General features: G+C 39.8%; 1 protein-coding gene across 19 annotated transcripts in view; it reads right to left on the bottom strand.

Annotated features, from left to right (window-relative positions):
• Positions 1-27,491, bottom strand: part of ARMH3 (armadillo like helical domain containing 3) — a 169,481-nt gene that overhangs the window by 109,006 nt on the left and 32,984 nt on the right. For all 19 annotated transcript variants that reach the window (XR_011494234.1, XR_011494220.1, XR_011494230.1 and 16 more), the window contains 9 exons: positions 25,803-25,849; positions 24,973-25,048; positions 23,398-23,491; positions 20,118-20,219; positions 14,165-14,223; positions 12,554-12,619; positions 11,611-11,680; positions 9,101-9,161; positions 1,153-1,241 (listed from right to left, as the gene is read on the bottom strand). Coding sequence is in view for 13 of the 19 variants with exons in the window: in XM_014837663.3 (XP_014693149.1) it covers positions 1,153-1,241; positions 9,101-9,161; positions 11,611-11,680; positions 12,554-12,619; positions 14,165-14,223; positions 20,118-20,219; positions 23,398-23,491; positions 24,973-25,048; positions 25,803-25,849 (664 nt within the window). In the remaining 6 variants the exon portion in view is untranslated. The remainder of the gene's footprint in view (positions 1-1,152; positions 1,242-9,100; positions 9,162-11,610; positions 11,681-12,553; positions 12,620-14,164; positions 14,224-20,117; positions 20,220-23,397; positions 23,492-24,972; positions 25,049-25,802; positions 25,850-27,491) is intronic.

Raw genomic sequence — 27,491 nt, 5'->3', positions numbered from 1 at the left:
CTCTCTTCATCTCTCTTTAGATCTTCTGACATTCCCTCAATCTCAAACTCTCACACAATCACACTCTTTTGTACTAAAATACCAAAATGCCATGATTGCCACTTAGTGTTATTCTCCTATTCCCTCTTCACCACCATAGGCAGGAACGGCAAAGAACCTGCTAATCCATTAATTAAAGATCTCTACTTCCCATTACGGAGGACTAAATTTAGAAAGCCAAACTGGGTTGGGAGGAAACCATGTGTCACAACAAGTGAGATAAATTGCATGGAAGGGGCGGGGTTTCTTATAAAGCCTCTGACACTAACACACCCTCCTCTGCTGAGAATACAGAGAAGCTCTCCCATGAGTGGGGCTACCATTTATCACTATAATCATCTGGAGAAGACTATTGTACCATCAGGTCACAAAAGCCACAGGATCTATCAGCAAGTGAATGCCTCAGGGAACATGTCTCCTCTGCTTTCTTAAAACCTCCAATTTAATTGCACAAAAGAAAGGGGTGGCAAGCCATCATTAATTGTACCCTTAGAGAAGAGCCACTTCCCCCCTGCAGAGATGGCAGTGACTTTGCTGGGCTACCAAATGGATAAAGACAAAAGTAAACACTGTAATTTGCTGTTTTTGTCTCTGGCACAGGGGGAGTGGTACAAGTGATACTGTCTGTAAACAGTAATAATGCCAGATGTAAGACAAAGAACAGGGTTCCCCCCATCTCTCCACCCCCTCCCCACCCCCTCTCCCTGTAACATTCCTCCTGAGGTTACTCATCTTGAGGAAACAGACAGAAGCCTCCCTATAGTCCATATGCTGTTACCAAATGGAAGCGAGGGAGAATCCAAGTTTGTGCCGACTCCTCCCCTACCTCACTCTTACTCAAAGGAAGAATCACTAGAACTCAAGAAATATTTAATTGTCTCTACCACCTGACAAAAAAATACAAGGAGGAGAAGGAACAAGAGAGAAAGCACGGAATAGATGAGTGCCATGCCCAGTTCTGTATTAGAAGAAGGCTGAAATGACAGAAAGTATAAATGGAAATAGAAGCATCCTAAACAAACTAAAAAGGTTGAAAAACAATTTCCTCTTGTGCCCAGGCCTAGAGGCTCATAAAATACAGAAAAAGAGAATGAATTCAAAAGAGAAAGTTACCTGACCAGAGTTCCCGCCAGGTATAATGCAGGCGTACTCTACACTTCTTCTGGTAGCAAAGTAGTTTATGAACTACCTGAATGCAGCGCCTGTAACAGAGAAAGAAAAAACTTGGGTTAAGCCTAAGAATATGGTGTAACTCACCACTGACGGCCTTTCTTTAGTGAGGCAGCTTTGCTGAGGCCACTAAAGACAGGGGATATGACCCTGTACAGATGCAAAAGAAAAGAACTTCTGTTACTGCCCAAGGGGGGTCATCTGCTTGCCTCAAGACACTGCCAATAGTCAAGAGGCAAGGTGGTAGGAGAGAAAGAGTTTTATTACAGCTTGCTAGCAAGGGGGAAGATAGCTGACTAACGTACGAAATAACCACCTTACGGAACAAAGACCACAGGCCAGTTATATAGGGGGCTGTTCTCCAAGTGGAGCAGGTATCTGGTCTCTGTGTGGGACAGATATCTTGTCTTCAAGAGGGGCAGACACCTGGTCTTAGTTCCTGATAATCGTTTATTTCACTGGATATGCATCAGAGACTGGAGCAATGCCCTATACCCTGATTTAGTTTACAGATAATAAGAACAAAATCTTTAACATGTATAGAAAAGATTACTATTTACATGAGTGGGACCAACACTTCTACCTGCTGCTTTCTGTTGGATGAATTCACCCCCACCACACACACACATGCTGCTTGTGCTGATTGCCCTTATCACTAGGAAAAGGAGACATAACCACATACAGGTCAACAGTCAATCAGGCACTACTGATACCATGTCCTTGAGTATCTTTCCTCAGAGGACGGATGCACCAGTGGACCCAAATTAGACTACTCCATTCAGAGTTGCAAACATAAGATATGAAAACATAAAATTAAAGACTTTAAGTCTTTAGATCTATTTGTTTTTACTTTAAATTTTAAATACAATTTAAATCTAAAATTTTATTTACATTAAAAGTTAAATTAAAAATTCAGTCCTTCAGGTTTACTAACCACATATAAAATGCTCTATAGCCACATGTGGCTAGTGGCCACCATACTGAACAGCAGATACATAAAACTTTTCTATTGTAACATAAATTTCTACTGGACAGTGCTGTTCCAGATCATTAGAATATTCAACATTATTCACATCCCAACAATATATATGTTTTTGAGAGTATTTCCAAATAAACAGTTAAGAGGTTGAGATGAATGACATTTTTAAACATTATAAACCTAACAACAACTGTTTTTTCATCTCTGATGGGGGGTGGTGTTGAAAGCTTAAAAAGCCATGGATGAAAATACAAAGGAAACTATGGATGAAATTTACTTCATAAAAATGAAAATCTCTTGTTTGATCTTTTTTTTTTTTCTGGTGAGGAAGATTGGCCCTGAGCTACCATCTGCTGCCAATCTTCCTCTTTTTCTTTTTTTTTTTTTCCTCCCTGAAGCCCCAATACATAGTTGTATATCCTAGTTGCAAGTCATTCTAGTTCTTCTATGTGAGATGCAGCCACAGCATGGCTTGATGAGTAGCATGTAGGTCTGCACCCAGGATCTGAACCAGCAAACCCCAGGCCACTGAACCAGAGTGCACAAACTTAACCACTCGGCCATAGGGCTGGCCCCATGATTAAAAAAAATAATAATAATGATTAAAAGCCAAACAATATGGGAAATTCCATTTGCAGCAAATCATATAAAAGGGGTATTATGCTTAATATATATGTTTATATAATTTGATAAGAAACAATAACAACACTCCTAATAACAAAGAAGAGCAAAGGAAATGGTCAACAAACACCCTCATCCCCAAGAGAGGAAATATAAAAAGTTAACATTTTTATATAATGTTCAACTTCACTTTAAAAAGGCATATTAAAACAAGATTCTGTTTTTTGCATATCAAATTAATATAGATTTTAATGCTGACAAAGGTACAGCAAAATAGCCACTCATACATTATCAGAGAAAGTAAAATTGGTACAGAGTCCTTTTAGGAGGCAATTTGGTAATCTCTGTTTATCATCTTAATGTTTATATCCTTTGACTCACTAATGCCACCCCAGAGAACTTAGTTTTAATCCAGAATGCAAAAAAAAAAATGCTTTATACGAAAAGATATTCATCATAATCTTATTTAGAATAAAAGAAAATTGGAAACAACTGTGGAAAGAATGTCCAATGCTGAGAGAACAGCAAGGAAATCATTATACTTATGTGCTAAATTATGTCCCTCCAAAATTCCTACGTGGAAGCCCTAACTCCCAATGTGACTGTATTTGCAGACAATGCCTTTAAGGAAGTGATTAAAGTCACATCAAGTCAAAAGGGCGGGGCCCTAATCTAATAGGACTGGCTTCCTTATAAGAAGAGGAAGAGACAGGAGTGACCTCACACAAAGAAAGGCTGTGTGAGGACACAGAGAGAAGGGAGCCATCTGTAAGTCAAGGAGAGAGGACTCTGGAGAAACCACAGGCGCTGGCACCTTGACCTGGACTTCCAGCCTCCAGAATAGTGAGAAAATAAATTTCCATTGTTTAACTACCCAATCTGTGTTTTCTTTTGTTACAGCAACCCAAGCCAACTAATACACGTACACATAACAGAACCCCACTATGCTCTTAAAAAAGTACATTCATGAAGAATTTTTCACAACACAAAAAGACATTTATAACAGTAAATGAAAAAAACAGCATGCAAAATTATATACAATTGAATCTATGATAATAGTCACAACTATATTCCAATGCATAGCAAAAAGATAATTTTGATGTTAACAGTGGTTGCCTTTTTTGGATGGTAGGGTTATAGGTGAGTTCTGTTCTCTTTTTCTCTTTTCTCCAAATTTTCTACAATTATATTTTACTTTCACGGCTAAAAATTCCACCATTTAAAACAATTCATTTTTAAAGTTTTAGCATCCTCTAGAAAAGGGTATGAAGGAACTTTTTGGCAGATAAGAAATGTTTCATATCTTGACTGGGATAGTTATTACAAAGATGTATACATTTGTCAAAACTCATCAAACTGCTCATCCCACTGCAATCTTGTTTATAAGTGCCTGACAGTGGGGGTCTAGAAACACAATGGGCAGATCATGAGAGAATAATACAGAGAAAATCAGTACGTTAATCTGTGAACCAAGAAGCTAAATACTCAAGGTTTTACACTGCCTTTCTTAAATCAAGTTAATGTCCCTTCTACTTTTGTCAAAGGGGAAAAAACTCCACCCAAAAACAAAAACCTTGGGGGCCAGCTGGTGGCATAGTGGTTAAGTTTGCACGATCCGCTTTGGCAGCCCGGGGTTCACCAGTTCAGATCCCAGACACAGACCTATGCACCACTTATCAATCCATGCTGTGGCAGGTGTCCCACATATAAAGTAGAGGAAGATGAGCACAGATATTAGCTCCAGACCCAGTCTTCCTCAGCAAAAAAGAGGAGGATTGGCAGCAAATGTTAGCTCAGAGTTAATCTTCCTCAAATGAAAACAAAAACAAGGGGCCAGCACCGTGGCCAAGTGGTTGGGTTCACATGCTCTGCTTCGGCGGCCCAGGGCTTCACCGGTTCGGATCCTGGGTGCAAACATGGCACTGCTCATCGGGCCATACTGGGGCGGCATCCCACATGCCACAACTGGAAGGACCCACAACTGAAAATACACAAATATGTACCGGGGGCCCTTTGGGGAGAAAAAGGAAAAATAAAATCTTAAAAAAAAATTTAAAAAAAGACTTCAGTATCCTCAGGAGTGATATTAAAAATATTTTACAAACCACAAATAAATATAAATTAACATACAAATCAATACATACATCAAAAATTTTAAGTAATTCCCTTTCACTCTCTAAATAAAATAATCTGTATCAATACTACTTACTAAGTGATATAAACTGTAGTGTAAATCATCCTAATGGTTTCCAAATCATTTGTTGATTTTTAGAAATTGTGGTGTGATCTCCTGTTCAATGCAATTGTCACTAGCTACAGGATGCCCTTGTTTGAGCCATGATTTAACTTAGGAATATACAAACTCTTCTATTAATGTCCTCATTAAAGTGATAGTGATTAGGTCCCTGGTGCTGAAAGCTTTGTTGCAGTCAGCAAGGGTGGCTGGAGGCTGCCCATGCATGACCATTCAGGCACAGCACATTCCTGGATGCCAGCACTTTTCACATGGCCTGGATCCGAACAGCCTGTACCTTGGCTCTGCTGACAATGCCATCCCAACACTGAGCCACTGCAGAACAGCAGTGACATACTATCTATGTCCCTGACCCCTGCTGCCACCACACCCTAGCATTCAAAAGCTATCAATATCCACTCTTGCACTGTTCCTAGGCTCTGTTCCTGCCTCTGCAGCCACCTAACAGGTAACATTATTAACCTTGTGGTCTCAATAACTTATACTGTTACCAGGCAGAAAGAAAATTTAAACAACTGCTACGGTTTTAACTATATATACTGGCTGAATGACTCCAAATTTACTCTTGGGGAGTTTCCTTTATACATGTAATCATTTTCTATTTCAACACAAGACAATTCCACTTTAATCTGAAATCTTCTTGTGGAGTCCAATGAAGTCTCTACTTTCTTCTGGTGCCTACCTACAGGTTTGGGAATCTGTGATTTACAAAGAGTCCAAGTTTTCCATATAAGAATAACTTAAAGGAGAGTTTACTCTCCTCAGAGACTATTTCCCCTCACTCCCAAATCCTGTGGCAGCAGTAGGGGTGGCAGCAAGAATCAAGAAGTACAGCCAGAAGTGGAAATTGGCTGGGTTTTCTCATCTCTTACTGCTCTAGGCAAGGCTTTTCTTTTTTTTTTTTTTTTTGTATAAGCACTTTTCCTCATTATTATTGTACCTACAGCATTCATACACAGATGTGAAATTGTTTCGTTTCTGACCCAGATTCTGGCTTTGAGTATTAAGTCTTTTCACAGTCCATATTTCTTCATATTTTACCAGGAGGATTATAAATTTATCTGAAATGGTAGAAATTCATTTTGCTTTCAATTTCTCATTCTGCTGTATGCTGCTGAAAAGCAGTACATAATGAGAAGTGAGAGTAGCAACCTGGCCTGATGCCCAGTTGGGAACAGATAAGTTCACCTAAAAAGGACTTGATGCTCCAAATGCCAAAAACTGGAAAGAGGGCTGGAGGGTGGGGAACGAAGATCTGGAAATATGCCCAAGGGTAGTAATGAAGAAAGTGAATTCAGGCTGAGGGTGGAACCTTCTGCCCAGCCTCTGTTACCTCAACGCCTCATTATCTTCTCCATCTTCGCTAACCTCAGGATATTCAACTAGGGAGAAGGTAGAAAAAGTAACTGAGAAAGCAAGGCAACACAAAAAAAGTTAGGAACTAGGGGGAGGAGGGAGTTAAAATATTTAGTCACTGGCTGGAATGTGAGGATTTGGGTGGAGAGATACATACCGGTAACTCTATCTACTGAACACATAATCTTGTCATGTCATCCCCACCTTCAACTGTGCCCCATCAACCACTTAATCTCAGGCAACCGTTTTTCTACTCTCCTATCCCTCCTCCATGCACTCAACACTCTAATCATCTTGAATTACTTTCTATTCTCCAACCATGCCAAACATTCAAGCCTCCAAGCCTTTGAACATGCTGGTCCCCTGCTCGGTGCACATAAGAGGTGCACCCCGACTCCCCCACATAGAAAACTCCCACTTCTTCAAGACTCAGGTCTAATGCAACCTTCTCTGATATGTTCTCTGATGCCCCAGTCAGCATTAGTTGCCCTGTACAAACCTTTCCTTTGTCACTTATTACAGCAGAAGTTAAGAGTACAGCCTCTGGGGTCAGAGAGATTTGAGTTTGAATCTTGATGATGCAATTTGTGCAACTGTAGTAACCAGCCTGCAAGATGGCCCCCAGTGGTCCCTACCTTGTGGCATTCATAACCTTGTATAGTCCCTTTTCATTCTGCATCAGGGTTGGTCTGTGTGACCAACGGAAATGGCATGTCATTTGAGATTAGGTTATAAAAGACTCTATGGCTTCCATCCTGGGCTCTCACTCTCCTTTTCTTTCTCTCTTGGATTACTTACTTTGAGGGAAGCCAGCTGCATGTTGAGCAACCTTATGGAAAGGCTCACGTGGCAAGGAACTGAGGTTTGCCAACAACCATGTAAGTGAGCTTGCAAGCAAATTCTCTAGCCCCAGTAGAGCCTCAGATGCCTTGCTAACACTTTGACTGCAGCCTCATGAGAAACCCTATGCCAAAAGTACCCAGCTAACTGCTCCTGGATTCCTGAACCAGAGAAACCGTGAGATAATAAATGTTTGTTTTAAACCACTAGGTTTTGGGGTAGTTGATTACATAGTAATAGATAACCAATACACCAGAGAAGGGATGGTAACAGCCTCAGATTTACAGAAGGAAAATCTGGGTTCAAGTCCAGGTGATGGTACCTACTAACAGAATAACCCTCGGCAAAGCACTTAATCTCCAGAGCCTCAGATTCCTTACTTGGAAAATGAGGAAACTGAGACTATACTAATATACTATAAAGCAAATAGCATATTCTAAAACTAGAACGTTAAGATATTCAAGATAGAAATAAAGTCTGTAGCAAAACAAATCTGATCCCTTAAGTAGTGAGGTTCAGCTATCCTATCTAAAACAAGTAGAAAATTCATCTGGCAAGTGATATAAAAAAGGAACTTTCATGGTCTTTGAATTGAAATAAAATATCAGGCTTATTTCTAAATACTCAAAAGTTATGGAAAAATGCAAACTACAACATACTTACCTAAAAGTAAAATTTGTATCATTATTTCAGACCTAGGAAACGAAGACTATATAGCCTACAAGAAGTCTAAAAAGCTGCAGGTCTACTCTATTCAGAGTACAATCCTTTACATCTCCTTAGATCCCAGGCCTGGCATTGGAATAAGGTACACTTAGCTTGCTGTGCACCAAACTGCTCTCTTGCTCAAAAAAATGGAGGTATCTATTCTGTTGTCACACTCAATTCAAATGCTTTTTAAGGAATAAAGATAATATACATATTTGAGATCACACTAATGTGGCACAGCTATTCCTGGGCATTAAAAATAAGAAGACTGCAGAAACAGCAAAGGAGAGAGAAAGCCTAAAGGCTTAAACTTTATTAAAATATGATGATTTTTGGGGCCCAGCCCCATGGTCCAGTGGTTAAGTTCAGCACGCCTCACTTCAGCAGCCCAGGTTCACAGGTTCAGATTCCAGTTACAGACCTACACCACTCATCAGCCATGTTGTGGCAGCAACCCACATACAAAGTGGAGGAAGACTGGCAGAGTTGTTAGCTCAGGGCTAATATTCCTCAAGCAAAAAAAGAAGATTGGCAACAGATGTTAGCTCAGGGTTAATCTTTCTCCAAAAAAAAAAAGATGATTTTCAGTTACCTCTAGTTGTACTGGTTGTAAAGAATTGTGACAGACAATCAGATCTCCTCAGGAGGCAGGAATTTCCCACCCAGGCCACTATATACATAATCTGCCTAGCTGGCAGAGTTCTGACTAGGCTGCTAGGACAATGCAGTTTAAGAATGGACCAGAAGCTCTACTTCTCTGGCCTTTCCCTACCTTTTAACTACTGCTGGCTACTTTGATCCAAAGCCCAGGAATGACTAAGTGTACTGACCATATCTTTGGATGACAACAGGACACATGATGCATACTTCAATGCATTGGCCCCGCTCTTCATACAATGTGCCTAAAAGTGATAATGAAGTTATGTGCAGAATCCAAATTGTGGTTTGCACTTTCTCATCCTTCTAGAAAGACGTATAAATCCAGGTCATAAAATGTTCCCTGACACTTCTTCACACACAAATGTGTTTTTCCTGAAGTGAAGTACATACACAGAAATTTTGTGACTATAAATTTCCTATCACTCAATTCTATAAGATAGATTTGCACACATTAAATGAACCATGGTACTTACACATAGAGATCCATAGGAAACTCCTTCATCATGTGTGTTACAATAAACTCTACCATCAGGTCTGAATGGGGAAAGAAGAAAAATTAGATCAGAATGAAATTCATTCCCTGTCTTTGAGTTGGAAAAAAAACCTTCTGAGTACACCTTGCACTCATGCTGAATGGCATCCACTAACCACATCTTTATTCACGTGCACTTAAATTTATTTTATACCCAGCACTTTTTGCAACACTTTTCACCACCTGCCACTTGTAAAGTAACAAGAAAATTAGTTCGCTCTCCTACTTCCAGAAGGATACCTTGACCTGCCAATAAATTCAAATACAAGGGAGATTTCTCTGTACAGAAATTTCATACCATGGCACTAATGCAAAATGCCAAAGAGAAATCATTTTCTAAGAACCAAGTGATGAAGCAAGAGAGAAGAAATTATGGATCACATCTGTGAGACCGGAGAGTCAGCTCTAAAGCTATAAAGTCTATCTCATCTCACTATCACACTCGGTTTGACAAATATTGACTGAAATAGTCTGTGGGGCTTTGGGTCAATAAAGGCTTATTATATAGTCTTAATTACTGTTTCTAAAATCAAGTAGATCTAGGAACTAGGGTTGAATATCCAAGTGAAATTAGATTATGAGTCAAGATCATTTCCCTGAGGAAAATGCAGAATTCTGGGCAGACAAAACTACCTAAGATATACAGTGATCAAAACAGCATGGTACTGGTACAAAAACAGGTGCACAGATCAATGGAACAGAATTGAAAGCCCAGAAATAAAACCACACATCTATGGACAGCTAATCTTCGACAAAGGAGCTGAGGGCATACAATGGAGAAAAGAAAGTCTTTTCAACAAATACTGCTGGGAAAACTGGACAGCCACACGTAAAAGAATGAAAATTGACCACTCTTTTTCACCATTCACAAAAATAAACTCAAAAGGGATCAAAGACCTAAAGATTAGGCCTGAAACAATAAGTCATCTAGAAGAGAATATAGGCAGTACACTCTTTGACATGAGTTTCAAAAGAATCTTTTCAGACACCATAACTCCTCAGATGAGGAAAACAATAGAAAGAATAAACAAATGGGACTTCATCAGACTAAAGAGCTTCTTCAAGGCAAACGAAAACAGGATTGAAACAAAAAAACAGCCCACTAATTGGGAAAAAATATGTACAAGCTACTTATCCGACAAAGGGTTAATCTCCATAATATATAAAGAACTCACACAACTCAACAACAAAAAAAACAAACAACCCGATCAAAAAATGGGCAGAGGACATGAACAGACATTTCTCCAAAGAAGATATAAGGATGGCAAATAGACACACGAAAAGATGTTCATCATCACTAATCATCAGGGAAATGCAAATCAAAACTACACTAAGATATCACCTTACACCCGTTAGATTGGCAAAAATATCCAAAAACAAAAGTGACAAATGTTGGAGAGGTTGTGGAGAAAAAGGAACACTCATACACTGTTGGTGGGAATGCAAACTGGTGCAGGCACTATGGAAAACAGTATGGAGATTTCTCAAAAAGTTAAAAATAGAAATACCTTATGACCCAGCCATCCTACTACTGGGTATCTATCCTAAGAACCTGAAATCAGCAATTCCAAGAGTCCCATACACCCCTATGTTCACCACAGCATTATTTACAACAGCCAAGACGTGGAACCAACCTAAGTGCCCAGCAACTGATGATTGGATAAAAAAGATATGGTATATATACACAATGGAATTCTACTCAGCCATAAAAAAGGACAAAATCGTCCCATTCGCATCAACATGGATGGACCTTGAGGGTATTATGTTAAGCAAAATAAGCCAGACAGAGAAAGATGAACTCTATATGACTCCACTCATAGGTGGAAGTTAACATATAGACAAGGAGAACTGATCGGTGGTTACCAGGGAAAAGGGGGGGGTTGGGGGAGGGCACAAAGGGTGAAGTGGTGTACCCACAACATGACTAACAATAATGTACAACTGAAATCTCACAAGGTTGTAATCTATCATAATCTTAATTAAAAAAAAAAAACAAAACACTACCTAAGATACAACCCCCTACCTGTCAGTTCTGCCAGCCTCATCTCAGCTTAATTTACTCAAAGGAAGTTTTGTATGTCTGAACCCTGAACTTTAAGCCTCGTGACCAGTTGACGCATCAATTTGGACCAAGAAAGGGAGGAAAGAATTTGAAATCTTGATCAGGAGTAAAATATTTTACAAATATAAATCACATATCAAGCTTAGACTTAGCCCTGTCTCTCCGGAAAGATCTTTTCCTTTCAACAAGAGCACCCTTTAATTAAGCACTCTATTCACTGGGGTTGCTTTATCAAACTCAACGATAAACACGGTTTCTTGGGCCAGGGAAGAAACATAACTACTAACTTCTTCTCTGAGGAAGAAGCACATCAACCAGGATCCAGCCCGTATCTTAATCATGAAAACCTGTCACCAGCTCAGAAAAATACCAATTTTGATGATACTCACCTAGTACTGCACATACCAAAGGACGGCAGGGAAGGTTCTTGTCTGCTGCCTTCTTCCTATGTCTCATAGGCTTCACACAAAAAAGAAAGGAAATTAGTAGAAACCTGAACTGACATCAATGGCTCATCATCATGTTCTTCATGCAAATAAAATCACTAGTACAGAGTTGCTAACTTTTCTTTCTCTTTTGCTAGTGGTGGGAGTGGGATGGAGCAGGGAGAACTTGTAAATGCTTCTCAGTTATCAGTGCAGGCCTGTACAAAAACACGATTCACAGCAAGACGATAGCCCCAAATGGCATCAGGGCATACTAAAATGGGAAGGCTGTTGTTTTTGCTTTGATTTTATCTATACAAGTGACATTGCTAACAACAAAAGGGGTATACTTGTATTTTTCTTTGATAAAATAATAATTAAGAAAAAGAAGAGGAGAAGGTCACTGTGTAGAGGCAGCAACAGTAGCAGCTGCAAGAAAAAAAGAGAGTTTCAAACATAGACCTCAATGTAATATTTTTTAGCATACTTCCAGGTTTTAGTTTTAGGAAATTCCCTGATCCTTCATATTCTATTTCCCCCACCTTTAAAATAAATAAATTAAAACAGTATCTAGTCTTAACTAATCAAAGATCATACTACATTTTCAAAACAAAAGGATTGGGCCCATCTCCTTGTTGAAATCTATGTTACTGATACATTCCAATATTACTGCCATGGGTATATGGTTGTGGATCTTTCCATCCTGGCTTAAGTAAGAAACAGCTCCATGACACACAAAAAATCTCAACAACAGGCATGGGTCTGTTGAACAGCAGTCAAGCAAGAGCCCTTTAGCACAACATTCCACCCACATTTGTTCTAAATAGGATCAATTTCATCTTCCCTGAACTTGCCAACAGAAAAAAACTTCCTCTACGAAAAAATGAGAAGCAAAAGTCACACCTACCATTCTATGTAAGTTTACTCGAAAATTCATGTTGTCATCATGCAAAAACGCATTGGCATACTGATCCTAAAAAAGAGAGAGAGAGAGAGAAAAAGTAAGGAATGAGAGCTATACTTAAGAATCTCAGTTTATAATCTATCCCACTTCATACAAATCCTTGGACTTTAAGAACTACTTTCAAGGACCAGTTGGAGAGCTAATGGGATGAGCCTAGAGCCTTTAAGTCAAATCCCACTTAAGCCATGAGATTTTACTTGGGTGTAATTTCCCAGTGTATCTCTAACTGGTCAAAAATCTCTAAGCAAATTACAAAAAATAAAAATTAAGGCACAGGGACTTAAGGCAAATGCTCAGAGGAATCTGTTTTCCTATTCTCTCTTCCTTCCCATCTGCCTAAGGAGCCTGCTCTGTTTGTGACAGCTTGAAGGCTTTCATAGGGGCCGCACGATGCATGTGCAGGCTCCACATGAGGATCTACAATTAAGAAGAAAGGTCTGCGCTCTGCAGGGAATGGGCTTGGCAGAACATGAGAAAACTGCTACACAGGCAGCATAGCAGGAGGCAAGACCCCATCTATCTCTGGCTTTGCTGAAGACTGATGGAAAATCAAAAACTTTTCACCATGGATCAGTAATAAACATCCCTTGGCCCATTCCCAACACCTTTTGGGAAGATCTGACATGCTTACAGACTCCAATTACTAGGAACTGTTACAATTTGTGGAAAACAACTTCTTTAAAGATTTTCTTAGAAAGATTTTTGAAAAGCAATTACACCAGGCCCACTGCTAATAATCAGCTCTTCTGTAATCAGCTACCCCTCACCTGGTGAAAAGTAGGTCATCTTTTCACAGAGAACATAAAAAAGGAAAGACTGAGAAAGATCTTTACTCCATATGTACCATCTTTACTATTTTTCTTAAGAGAGAAAAGATCAGAACAAGGAACAGGGAAGGGGGAGGTTGAAGTTACAAATTTAGCTCTAAATTGACTTAAGTTCTGCCATACCTGTGTTGCCACCAAGATCCAGGGTGAGTTCAGGCCTGATTAACCCAACCTACAGTGCCTCCTTACAAAGCCAAAGCACCTCTTCTTTTTCCCCTTCGGCTCTTGTTCTTCACCAAACTGCAACCAGCCCAACTTTACTCAGTTTCCAATCCCTCTTTTTGGCTTTTCTCTCCACCTCCCCCGACAGGAAACCTGAGCTCTTTATTTCACTTTGCTAAATGCAAAAGACCCAACATGAGCAGCTTCAAAGGGGCAGGATTATATTTCCTAAAGAGGCTTAACTCTCTTGTGTAAAACTCTTAAGAGCTAGAATCCTCCATTTCTCAATTATAGCAGTTATCATATCACAATTCATTATTAATTCATGCAACATATACTAATTGAGCCTCTACTATATGCCAGACACTGAAAACACTCTGGTGAAGGAGACAAAGTACCTGCTATCAGAGCTTACAGTCTAGTGGGAGGAGACTAACAATACAAAGGGAAAAGATTTTCTCTCCCAGGCTTTAGGACCCTAAAAGTCAGGAACCTGAGAAGAAGGGCAGAAGAAGATAGCACTTTGTAAGAGATCAGTTAATACCAGAAGATTGGTGAGACCTACCTCTGCAATACATGTAAGGATAATCAGACAGAGTTTGCCGCTGTGAAGCCGGTGCTCATCTGGAAAGAAAAATAAACCCTTCTCTCTAAATCATCCGGAACATGTTTCTATAGAGAATAAACATGTGTATTATCAAAAAGAACATTCACACTACCCTCACTCTCCCACAAAATTCATGAATGAAAATCAAGGTTCTACCAGAGTAATTTTTGCTTTTCTTCTAGGCAAAAGAATTCTCCCAGAAGATTTTTTTCTTAAATATTCTGATACTCTGATGGACGGCCAACCACCTTCCTGAGAGTCATCTAATTATTGTCATCGTTCCTGCCACCATGGCCCAAATCAGGGCCATGCCCTTTGCTTCCGTGCCAGCCCTTTGGTTTCTGAATACTCAGGTCCATTCCCTTTCCCACCCCTCCCCATCCACCAGCCATAAGCACCATCATTCATACCCATTTACCACAAAATCTAGAAGAGTTTTATAATTGTTCACAACAAACTGACAGTAGAATCAGAAAGAAATTAACTGGAGACCAGGGTTCAGCCCATGCTTCTCCTTGCACTGTGCATATTACTTATGACCAGGAAAGCTATGAACTCTCAGTCATTTTTCTTCCTGCCAAAGTTAGTCACTCTACAAATATTTTCTTAGTACCTACTATGTGGCAGGTACTGTGCCAAGCACTATATATAGCACTGAACTAAACAAAGGTTCCTGGTCTCCCAGAACTCACATTCTAGTCATTAAAAAAGATGAAGGCAACCTCGATAGTGGGGCTCTAAGCCCACACAAATGGCCAAGAAAGAGCTACTCCATCACTGCCAACTACCAGAACCATCAAAGCTTATTTACTTTCCAGGATCTTTGTGGGTGAGGAGGTGAAATGGAGGTAAAAAGAGGGTCATACCAGCATATCCAAAACAGAGAAACAGCTTACGATACTTCAAATTAGCTTTGATAGGACCCAGACTGAAGTCCATTCTGGAGAGAAGATCTATTAACAGATTACAGTGCTACAGAAGTGGAACGAATAGAATTCATCCTTATATTAACCTGCTACTTCCTCAAAGATGGAATCTATCAACTAAAATTTGACAATTAGAAGGCACAATGGGGGTTGTAGTCCAGAAATACATTCACTTCTCCTCAGAGATAGGCAGTACAAAAAGAGTAATGATGATAATACCTATCTGACATTCTCCATAGCTTACATCAGAGCCCCTAGAGAAATGCCCTACCTATGCAAAACTAGATTCATGAGACTCTTCTACCTATCTCTGGCCACAGAGTTTCTCTGGCACTATCCTCCCTTTCTCCAAAAGCTGATCAGCAACTCCCATAGGAAAGCCAGCAGCTCTCTCTCCACTTTAAAAAAAAAAAAAGACAGTGTTTCTGAATACAAAAATAAGGGACATTCCATTAAAACTTTTTTTTTAACTCAGAAAAGCACAAAAAAAGGACAATAAAAACCAAGTTTAGGGTAGTGCAGTGTAGTGGTTGACTTTGGTGCATTTCACTTCGGCAGACTGGGTTCACAGGTTCAGATTCTGGGCACAGACCTAACAGCACTTGTCACCACACTGCGGCAGCGACCCACATATAAAGTAGAGGAAGATTGGCACAGACGTTACCTTAGGGCTAATCTTCCTTAACAAAAATAAAGAAATAAATAAAATTTATTTTTTAAAAATCCAAGTTTAATCATACCACCCAGCTGTCATAGCTCTTAAGACTTTGATGCATCAACTTGAAGTCTATGCATAATATATCTACATATTTTTAATATTTTTGCCTAATGTCTATTTTAAAGATTTTATTTTTTCCTTTTTTTCCCCAAAGCCCCCCAGCACATAGTTGCATATTTTTAGTTGTGGGTCCTTCTGGTTGTGGCATGTCAGATGTTTGCCTCAGCATGGCTTGATGAGCAATGCTATGTCCACACCCAGGATCCAAACCGACAAAACCCTGGGCGGCCGAAGCAGAGTGCAGAACTTAACCACTCGGCCACGGGACCAGCCCCCTAATGTCTATTTTTTTTTTTTTTTGAGGAAGATCAGCCCTGAGCTAACATCTGCTGCCAATCCTCCTCTTTTTGCTGAGGAAGACTGGCCCTGAGCTAACATCCATGCCCATCTTCCTCTACTTTATATGTGGGACGCCTGCTACAGCATGGCTTGACAAGCGGTGTGTAGGTCCGCACCCAGGATCCGAACTGGTGAACCCTGGGCCGCTGAAGCGGAACGTGCAAACTTAACAGCCATGCCACCAGGCTAGCCCCTCTAATGTCTACTTTAAAGGTTAAGCAGATACTCCTTTGAGGTGACAACACTCAAGTCAAAAGAACCTCAAGAATAAAAGGCTTTGAAAGCAAAGCCAAATCAAGAGAACGATAAACACAAAATTCTGGAGAACAGAAAAGGAATGACTGAAGAGGAGGGGACACACAGGTGGCTTCAACAGCATTAATAATTTCTTAAGTTGGGTGGTGAATTCACATGTTCATTTTATTATACTTCATAATAATGCTATTTATTATATTCATTATCAGCTTTATAACTTAACATTCGTATACATTAAAATTATCTTTTTGGGGGGGCCAGCCCCATGGTGTAGTAGTTAAGTTTGGCACACTCTGCTTCCACGGCCAGGGTTCACTGGTGCAGATCCCGGGTGCACACTACTCATTAGCCATGCTGTGGCAGTGACCCACATACAAAGTGGAGGAAGACTGGCACAGATGTTAGCTTAGGGCTAATCTTCCTTAAGCAAAAAAAAAAAAAAAAAAAAAAACAGGAAGATTGGCAGGAGATGTTAGCTCAGGGTAATCTTCCTCACCCCATCCCTGCCAAAAAAAGTATCTTTTTATCGGTATATAATAAAAAAGAAAGAGACAATATCAAGGCCGGGGGGGGGGGGGGATGGGAGCAAAGCCAAGAAAAAGTTGCTTCCATTGCTCCTAAAAACATAATGAGATCCTGTTAGCCAGGGCATGCAGAAGGTCAGGAGCTTAATAGACAGGAAGAGAGCCGGGCCAATGAAGCCACACAGGAGTCATTTTTCAAACTAATTCTTCATCATACCAAACCTTGCCCCTTGCCACATTTAGGCTGCCTTTTGGCAAAAGACCTAACCCAGTCTGAGTTTAGAGAGACAGCTTGAGACCATCTATACTGCAATTAATCTGCTCTCAATTCTGCCTTCCATTTTATGTATGGCAAAATGACAAGGACAAAGAAGCTTATATAATCATTAAAGCGACAATTGAGTTCCAAGGGCCTCAATTCACTGTGTTACATCAAGCAAAGCTAAAAGTACATTTTCAGGGTCACATCCATGCAGTTTCTCTCTTCTATGCTTGCTGTGATATTTCTAGAGAAAGGAAGAAATTCTTTCTTCCCATAAAGGAGAAGCAATGGCCTCAGGAAACACTGATACACAAGTCTTGTTATCCTTGCCTGCCAGATCTCACTTGCCAGGACTCAAAGGGTCACCAACTCTGCAGCTCCCAATTGACTCTCTATGTTAGGAGTTTGTGACATGGACTACTTGCATCTGTCTCATCCCTTTATATAGCTTTCTCTCTTGAAAGAGCACACTCACAAGGCATAACAGAAGAAAAAAGTCTAAGTTTGCAAGACAGAAATCTCCAAAAGCTAATGCAATATGTCTGAGCATAACGGGGTTAGATTCTGCCCACCCAGGCTCCTTTTAACTCTGACAATTCTTCATTTCCCATATTTACCTTTTAGATCTCTATCTCTGCCTACCAATGTTTCCTTCTCATTCCAAAAGCTCCCAAATCCCAGTCTTACCTTCTTACGCAGCTCTTGCCTTTCAGCTCCATTCTGGAATTTCTGAAAATTCTCATACCAGAAACCTGTCCAGCCCACTTGGCATATCAGAGCCTTCTAAAGCATACTTTATGCCTAAGGGAATCTTAAAGCACCTCACAAACATGGACTATAATTTAAGAACCCAAACTTCAACTACTGAGCAGAGAGAAGAGCTGGTTCCTAAAATAGGATTTAAAGATTCTTATAAAGAAGGTTTATAAAGGAAGCATATACACGAATTGTCAGAAGTGATTAACTCCGAAGAACTTAATTCCAAAGGACTTTCACTTTCTAAGTAACCATAGCTAGACTGTTTTAATTCTTAACAAATAATATTTCAGTTACTTTTGTAATTAGAAAAAAAATCACTCTAAATGGGAAAAGCCCACTGGATCAAAACTGTAGGTACCTAATAAAATGCTAATAAAAATGTTCACTAAAATGCTAGGTGTAGTTAAAAAACTATCAGCTATGAAAAACATTTTTGGGACAATTGAGAAAAACTAAATATGGACTGAACATTATACGACACTAGAGAATTATTGTTGATTTTCCTAGTTATAATAGATAGCTAGGAAAATGTCTTCAACATTGAGATACATGCCACAGTACTTAAAATGTGAAGTAGAATGATGTCTGCAACCTACTTTAAAATGGTTGAACCAAAATAACAAGAATACACGGAAAGAAATTTAAAGACAAATCAAATATGGCAAAATGTTAACGGGTATGAGTGGTCACTTTACAATCCTTTCAACTTCTCTGTACAGACGGCCCTCCTTATCTGCGGGTTTCGCATCCTCAGATTCAACCAACCTCAGATCAAAATTTTGTAGATATGAGGAAATGAACTGAATCTGCACATGTGAAACCTGCAGATATGCAGGGCCAACTATATTCATTGCACTACATACATCATTTTACATAAGGGGTTTGAGTACCCACGAACTTTGGTATCTGTGGGGGTTCCTGGAACCAATTCCCTGCAGATACTGAGGAACGACTATATACTGGAGATTTTTTCATTCAAAAAAATTGAAGGAAAAATGCTACCTCAGTGTCACCATGAAATAAAAGGTTTATTTCCAGAGAATCTTAAAACTGGGATATATCCTGCTTTCGTGAGGTACTTAGAGTAGTCAAATTCAAAGAAACAGAAAGTAGAATGGTGGCTGCCAGCAGCTAGGGGAAGACGAGAATGTGGAGAATGGGGACTTACTGTTTAATGGGTACAGAGTTTCAGTTTTACAAGATGAAAAGAGTTCAGGAGATGGATGCTGGCAATGGTTGCACAACAATGTGAATGTACTGAATGCCACTGAATCATACATTTAAAAATGATCAAAATGGTAAATTTTGTTATATATATTTTACCACAATAAAAAAATAATAAATAAAAATTGTGAACACACATATAAATCCAGCATAAAAAAACACCTAAGATATACACTGGGTAGAATTTGCTAGGTTTCCTCTTAATCCCTTCTCACTCCTAGTCCAACTATTCTACTACCTTATCACCAATTACAAGATCATAGAAAAATCATAAACAGAGGAAGAATGAGAAACCAGACAGAATAAACTCAAACTTTTCCAACACCCATTTCTCCCTCACTTCCACCCTGCATTTCTGGGATGGGTACGAACACTTCTGTGCTAAGTGTAAAGCAGCACAGTGCCTCTGGATCTCACCTCTTCCTACTGTGCTCTGCACACCAATCCTCTAATTCTCACCATAAGCCGATGCTTTCTGTTCTTGTCCTCAAAAGGGAATTCCCTGGAGCGTGCTAATCCCCCCACTTCCCACACAAAAGGGTTTGCATCTACTTACCAAAATCTGCTAAGAAGACTTGCTGGTTTCCATACAGACCAATTTTTTTTTTTCCTGTTCTATTTTGGAGTACTCCCCCTCCAGCTTCAGGTTTTCCCAACACCACCTAATTGCCATCTGGAGTGAAAAATCACTATTTTCCAGTAATCAGGAACATCACCCTACACAAGAGGCCTCAAGGGTTCATTCTGTCAAAGCTTCAAAGTATTAATGCTGCTCCTTGATTCTAGCTAAGTAGCTGCCTGAAATACCTCTTGCTTCCTGAGCCCCGAAAGTAGCATGCCTTACCTTTGGTATCCTGCATGACAATCGAGCTATACTTCAAGAAGGTTATCAGTAGATTACTGGTCTGTACATCTGCATCCAGTGGGAGTTCCACAGAACTTATAACTGGAATAGAACACATGAAATACACTTAGCCTCTAACATATTCCCTCTAACACTTCTACCTACATAGTCAATTTGCCAGCAGGCAAGGAAATCACTAAATAAGCTTTTTCCACAACAGAGAGAGGACCAGTGCTTGTCATAAAACCTTTATCTACTCTTCCTAGGCCTCTAGAGCCCTTCCTACTCCCAAGATTAAGCCCAATTCCCTTCTCTCACATCTAGGAGGGCCAGTCTCCAGGAATCGAGCTTTTCTCCCAACATCCTAAGAATGGTATTTTGATTCCACTTCTAACCCCAAGTAACCCAAAAGGGTTCAGGGTCCTTCTTAAAGGCACTTTGATTTGTACCTAAGGGAAAGATTTGTACTGAATATAAATGAGCCCTGCTTTGATGAGTGTCCTGCTTAAAGTAAATGACAATTCATTCCTAAGAAGGAGAAATCTTGCTCAATTTTGAGAAAAAGCCTTTATTTAGGCTGGAAATACCCAAGATGGAAGGGAAAAAAGTTAACACAAAACTATACTCAAATTCTAATCCTTAATCTCTTCCCTTCTGAAGGAGAACCTGAAAAGGAATATCAGGCTGAAAACGAGTGGACATTATTGATTGGGACACCCTGGGAACTGAATTTTTTAAACCCAGCCACTTGTTTCCAAGAGAAACTATGCCTTGCCCCCACGCTCTGAGCTACAGTCCTAATGAACAATGAGGGACCAGACTAGGGCTGATCCACACAGAACAGTCTTAATGTAGCTTTCTCAAGTTTCTAAGACCTTAAATTACACTTAGACATCCTGTTAACCACTTTTACACTGTCTAAGACATAATATATAAGCAAAATGAGGTTCATGGTGGCCCAGACAAACTAGAGAATCTACAGCTTTCTGCTGTATTTTCACCCATTAAGACTCAGCTGAGTTTGGGATATCACTCATAATATGTATTCATAACCATAATGGATCTCTCTGGAGTTATTACGATATATGCTGAGAACACTTATTAACAATGGGAAACATTTGCATATTATGGATCCATAATACACAGCAAGCACAGCAAAAAGCCTTATGAGAATAAATTAGCACGCCCAACCCTTGGCTGTTTTCCCACAGTTCAGCCTCCAAGAACTAATAAAAGACAAATATATTTTTATGTTGAAATACTAAAAGGTCTTAATTCATGTTACGGGTTAATAACCTGAGACCGTCATTTCAAACTACAGCCTATTTTGAAGCTCAGAACCCATAATCGTTCCTTTGTCCGATACAAAGAGGCATCCAATTGGTAAGTGGGACTTTTTTTCCCCACTCACAATGCAGTAATAACTGGAAAACTATCTTATATAATATGCAGAAATATAGAAGTATATGTATTTTTAGTTTACCAGAAGGTTCTTTCATGCCAAGGCTGAGTTGTCAAATGTCAAGTCTGAACTGAGAACAAATGTTACATCGAAACTGCTGCCTTTTAAAAATAATGGCTCCAGTGACATACCTTTAAATATCACTGCACTACTGAGCACCACTATAATTAAAAACCAAAATCTGAAAACAAGGTTATAAAACTTAGGACCCCTACAGAAAGGAAATGAGTTAGGAGAGAGGAAAAAGAGCAAAATAGGATAGAATAAAATCCCTCACAAAATAAAATCTCCTTCCTAAGGAAGAGTTATTCCTTGATCTTCGGCTTCATAATTCTTCCCAGCATAATTCTTTGTCAAAGAAGACAGTCATTTGAAAGTGGGCTGACTCCATCTTCCCACTAGAAAAAATAAAAGCTCACTAGTTGTACGTAAGTAAGCACAAATCCTGCCATTGCATAATCAAGAGTGTAGGCGGAAGTGTTCACAATGAACAGTTTGAAAGGCAGTTCTCTGGAGCATCCAAACCCCAGCATCACATGGAACTCATGGAATACACAGACATATATATGGCTTTTGGTATCCATGGTAACCAGGCAGGCTTCAACCTTAAAGAGAAAGAACAGTATTTCCATTGGATTATTCAGGGACCTGAATAAGCAGAGACAAGAAGGCAATCCTTACTACTTGCTCCTTGTCATTAATATATTTTGGAATTTGGCTTTCAATTCTAATCCAATTTGCTACCATAGACTTGAATGTCAATGGCATTTCCCTGTCATGCTTCTGTACCAATACTGCTTGTACTACGTTGAAATGCTACTGCCACAGGTGCTATATGAAAATTTAAAGCAGAGAAAGCAGATGAAAGATCAGTTCACATACAGAAAGTAAGGAGGCATAAAGAAAGGATCAGAGTTAGATTTACTGTACTTCTTTACCCAAAATGTGGTTAACATTTTAGGCAAAACATCAAGTATTAACGAAGATTATTTTTAGGTTAACACATTCCATCAAACACTCAGCTTACAACAGAACAACTCAGATGACACGAAGTTTGTTGGGCAAAATTCATAATTTCTTTTCTGTTACCTTTTTCTTACGTTCTAGCCATAAGATTTATAAAGTGGACATTTTTTTTATTTTTAGGGGGAGAAGGCTTAAATATCCACCAAACTCCAAGTTATAATACTCTCAAAGCTTGTTGTTTTCTAACTGGGAGTGGCTGGCAGACACAGAACAGTGAGTAAATCCCAGGTTCACTTTCTCATTCATTTATTCAACAAATATTCACTAAGCAACGACCATGCCAGACACTATGCTGGGCAGACAGTAGTGAACAAAATAAATGTAGTCCCTGCCTGATCCATGTCTTCGCTCTTAGTGTCAACTCTCACTATCCTTAGGCAAACCACTTATTTTTCTGGCCTCAATTCCCTCATTTGTCAAATGGTAACTTGAGATAATATTTCAGTGAGATATTCATAATGAAGATCTCAACTGAGCCTCACAAGTATCCTGCGAGTTTGGCAGGACAGGCATCACTGACCTCAAAGGTCCCTTTCAGATCTAGCTCTCCCTGGTTCTACCATTCCCTGAGGAGGAAAAGCTGGAGTTATGTAGCTTCTTACACAGAGAGAAGCACTTGACTATCTTTTCCCAAGTTTTCTTTGGAGCTTTGGGGTCCTAAAGGACAGTACCTCAAACAGTTGCTTAATTGAAAGAATTAACAACTGGTGTTCTTCATTTAACACAGCTATGCCCACCCTGAAAGAGTCAAGATCATATTAATCAAGACAACAAAAGAGGTAGTGGGGTTACCATCAGAGGAGGGCGGAGTGGTCCCCAGTGGTGTGGCTGGGGTTGTTGGAGCAGGACTGACAGGGGTAGTCACCAAGCCCATTTCTGGATGACTCTGAAAAATAACACAGACAAACAAGAAAAGAGAGAAGTCAGTTCTGAGTATTCTCTACTTAATTTCCTTTCTAGTATTCCTAGCCTCGTGATTAGAGAGAAAGCTCACTGAGGAGGGACTGCTTCTACGTTTCGTTCTCATGAGTACCTGATTTATTACTGATGCTTGCCAACTCTAATAAGAAGCTCTGTGGGCTACTTTTCTTTAAGCATCTAAGTTCCCATTACATAAGTTTTTCTGCAGAACCACACAAATAAAAAACTGGGGTAAACAAATTGAGAGCATTATTCTACCAAAAAAGGGCATTTGCAGTCCTATCCGAACCTAGGAAGAGACTATTCTCTCAGATCAATAGACTGTTCTGATGACCACATAGTTGACTAATAAATGCAGGTGAGCCAAGGGATAACAGGTATTATTTTAAAATCTATGCAAATGGCAGCCTTCCTGTTCCACAACAAATAAGAATGTATAGGGTGGGGAGGCAGAGACAAGGGGGAGATATCCATTGGGTCTGAATGACAGCTACTCTCTTCTTCCCCAAAAGCTTTACCAGCATTTTACCTTCCGCACTACTTCCTTTAAAATCAACTACAGAATTCAGAGAGCAGACAAAGAACACAGAATAGTGGATAAAGTCTCCTATGTTATTTGTCATGAAAAATAAGTGTCCTTGTAGGCAGACCCCAAACCAGCGCATTGCCTTTTAAGCATGATCTTATTTTTTTGTTAAAACTTAATCAGTGGATTCCATACACATTTGCCCTTGGAGAAAAAAGCGTAAGCAAGCTCTCCTTTAAAAGAAATCTACATACATATTTTAAACAGTCTGACTTTAAGATAAAAACACCATCAATTTTTTAAGACAGCTTTCACAGATAGCACTTGAGTTCTCAGTCTATTTTAGTCCCTTCAGTACGAACTACAGAAGAGATCCCTTAGGCAAGCGACCCAGCACTCAGCATTCTACAACTTTCTGCTTTTAGCATTTGCAGTCATTTTTTCTGTTAACAGCCAACCTGATGCTGGACAGGATATTTTTTACTTTTCTTCTCTGGAAATTGGTGAGATCATAAGATAAGTAACCTGGCTTATTTTATCTCTGGTTGTAACTCGATAGTGGTTTAGAAAGCAGAAAGCCTGATATAAAAAATCCATATGATCCCAAAAAACCCATATGGGCAGACAATACCAAGGGATTTCCAGAAAGCTAAATGAAGTAATTTAAACTCATTTGGGTTAATAGAATCAGTAAACTAGTCAAAACCATTAACTTTGCATGTTATCAGGCCCACTTCAGCACCAGATGGAATCATATATATTGGAGGATAGCATGAAGCAAAGACGATTGATGCAACTCTTTGTTACCAGTTACCAACACAAAGCATGTTTAAACAGGCACAGCCAGACAGGTTTTTCAACGGAGTGAATCTGTATGAAATTTAGGGAGAAAAACGATTGGAGTTTTTAATATAACCAACCTGGGCTAACACTGTGATGAAGTTGCGATTTAAATGAACAGCTTCATAAAGTGCCAGAAGGATGGCCTCATTGGTTCTAAAGAAAGAGGACAAATTAGAGCAGCTCTTATAGTGGAGGAGTAAAAACAGTACAACCATCAAGATAAGATTTCACTCCAGTTCCTCATTATCAATCCTTTTAAGTTTCTAATGTCCCCTAGATTTCCTTTTGGGCTTATGTAAAGACATAGGCAAAGAGTCAGGGTCTTAACTTTAATTCCCTAGGACTAGTTCTTATCTACTTTATTCACTATCTTCCCTCTCACTTTCCCCTCCTAATCCAGTTAAGTCCTTAACTGGCTCAGATACCCAGCCTTCTTTCATTTCATTCCAGAGACAACTGGGAACAGTTTTTCAGGTTCTTGGGGCTCAATACATATGACCAAAGTAGGGGTTTCTGAGGGTCCATTATTGTTTAAAACCCAAGAAACATTTGATAAATCACCAAAAAAAGTTTGAATCTGTAACAGATTAGCGGGGCCGGCCCTGTGGCTGAGCGGGTAAGTTTGCGTGCTCCCCTTTGGTGGCCCAGGCCTTCACTGGTTCAGATCCTGGGCGCGGACATGGCACCGCTCATCAGGCCATGCTGAGGCAGTGTCCCACATGCCACAACTAGAAGGACCCATGGCTAAAGATATGTAACTATGTACCGGGGGGCTTTGGGGAGAAAAAAGGAAAAATAAAATCTTTAAAAAAAAAGATTAGCAAGAGGTAACATTTCACATTCTCATATCTAGCCAGAGAGCCCACACTAAAGTTAAAGTCACTGAACAAGAAGGTTAGGGACTTACTGTACTGAAATTTTCTCATGGGCATCTGCTATGAACATGCTGCCCACCTGTGGAAGAAAAGGGGAATTGCAGACTTACAGCAAGGAAATGCTGAGAGGAGATCTGTGCCATGAAGCCTTTAATTAGTGAAAAAACAAGCTGCTTGCAGCCCAAGGGAAGTTAGAACTCTGGCCCACCAGTCTCACACACCAAAATCAGCCCACTTTGAAGATCTTAAAAGAATCATAAATAATGAATGAAATAATAAGAACTCCACTAAATCGTCTTTCCTTAAAGAGACTTAAAAAAAACAATCCCAAGGGCCGGCCCCATGGCCTAGGGGTTAAGTTCGCGCACTCCGCTTCAGCGGCCCAGGGTTTCGATGGTTCGGATCCTGAGCATGGACATGGCACCACTCATCAAGCCATGCTGAGGTGGCATCCCACATAGCACAACTGGAAGGACCCACAACTAAAAATATACAACTATGTACCAGGGGACTTTGGGGAGAAAAAGTAAAAATAAAATCTTAAAAAAAACCAACAATCCCAGCACTTTCGTCCAGCTTTCCCTTTCAATGTGTAAGGTTTAGTAACCACTGACAGCAAGTAAATATTAACCTAGACATCCTCCTCACTCTGCATCTTTCCTGGAAGTTGCTTATCTGAAGTCAGAAACTAACTCGTGAAGAACATCACAGAAAGCAGGCTGATTTCAACCAACACAGAGCCATCTTCAGGGGAATATCTGGGTTTCAGACCAGAACTGTCTATGTAAGACACATTGTCCATCTTTCAGATCACAAAATCTTTAGTTTGTATCCTAGGCAGGGCAGCCAAATAAGTAAACAGAGTAGGTCGCCTCCAATATGTGTGATATCAGAGGCACTGAAAAAGATGTCCATTCCTCTAAAAATGCTTACACCTGCTTACTGATGCCCAAAACTATGCAGCTGGAGCTTCACTTGTTTGTTAGAAAACTTCTTCTTGGCTGAAAGGCAAAGATCCCTAGGAACAATATAATCATAGTTAATTCATTTAACCAAACACCAATACAGCACTCACACTGTTCTGACTTCTGAGAAACTTTACTCACTTATGCTTCAGAGTTAATCAATTCCTTTCCTGAAAGTAGGCTCTGAGAAAGAAAAAGGAAGAAGGCATAGACATTGGGGGGAAAAAACCTGCCTTTTTGTGGGATAGAGGGATGGCCATTTCTTGCAATGAACTCAAAAACTCTCTTGCCCTAGGGCTGATTACTTGAATACTAACGCCCAAAAAAAAAGACTTTCTGAGTCTGCCTAGATTCTAAGACCTGTTAGATTTATCTCTTAAAAATTAGTTTCATATTATCTGGTCCAAAATGCCTATAGTGCCAAGGTTGAGAAACCTTGCTCAGGAGTCTTGCAAACTGGACCAATAACTTTCCTAAACCATGGACCTCTCAGCCCATTAAGCCTTTAGAGAAGTGGCTCAGATCCACTGCACCAATCTCTCAACTTCAGGACCAGCTATGAGGGATGAAGTGGCCACAGCAGACAGCCAAAGAGCACTCGGGGTTGGACTCAGATCTAAACTCTCCTACTCTGTGTGCCACAGGGTCAGTCCTCAGAGTCAACTTTTTAGGAAGCAAAAGTCTGACTTACTATGTACTTTTTTTTTTTTAGCCTTTAAAATCTGAGTTAATTAACTTGAAAAAATCAGTCCCAGA

This window comes from Equus asinus, chromosome 2, assembly GCF_041296235.1.
Source record: "Equus asinus isolate D_3611 breed Donkey chromosome 2, EquAss-T2T_v2, whole genome shotgun sequence".
NCBI lineage: Eukaryota > Metazoa > Chordata > Mammalia > Perissodactyla > Equidae > Equus > Equus asinus.
This window is presented reverse-complemented; position numbering and strand designations above follow the sequence as displayed.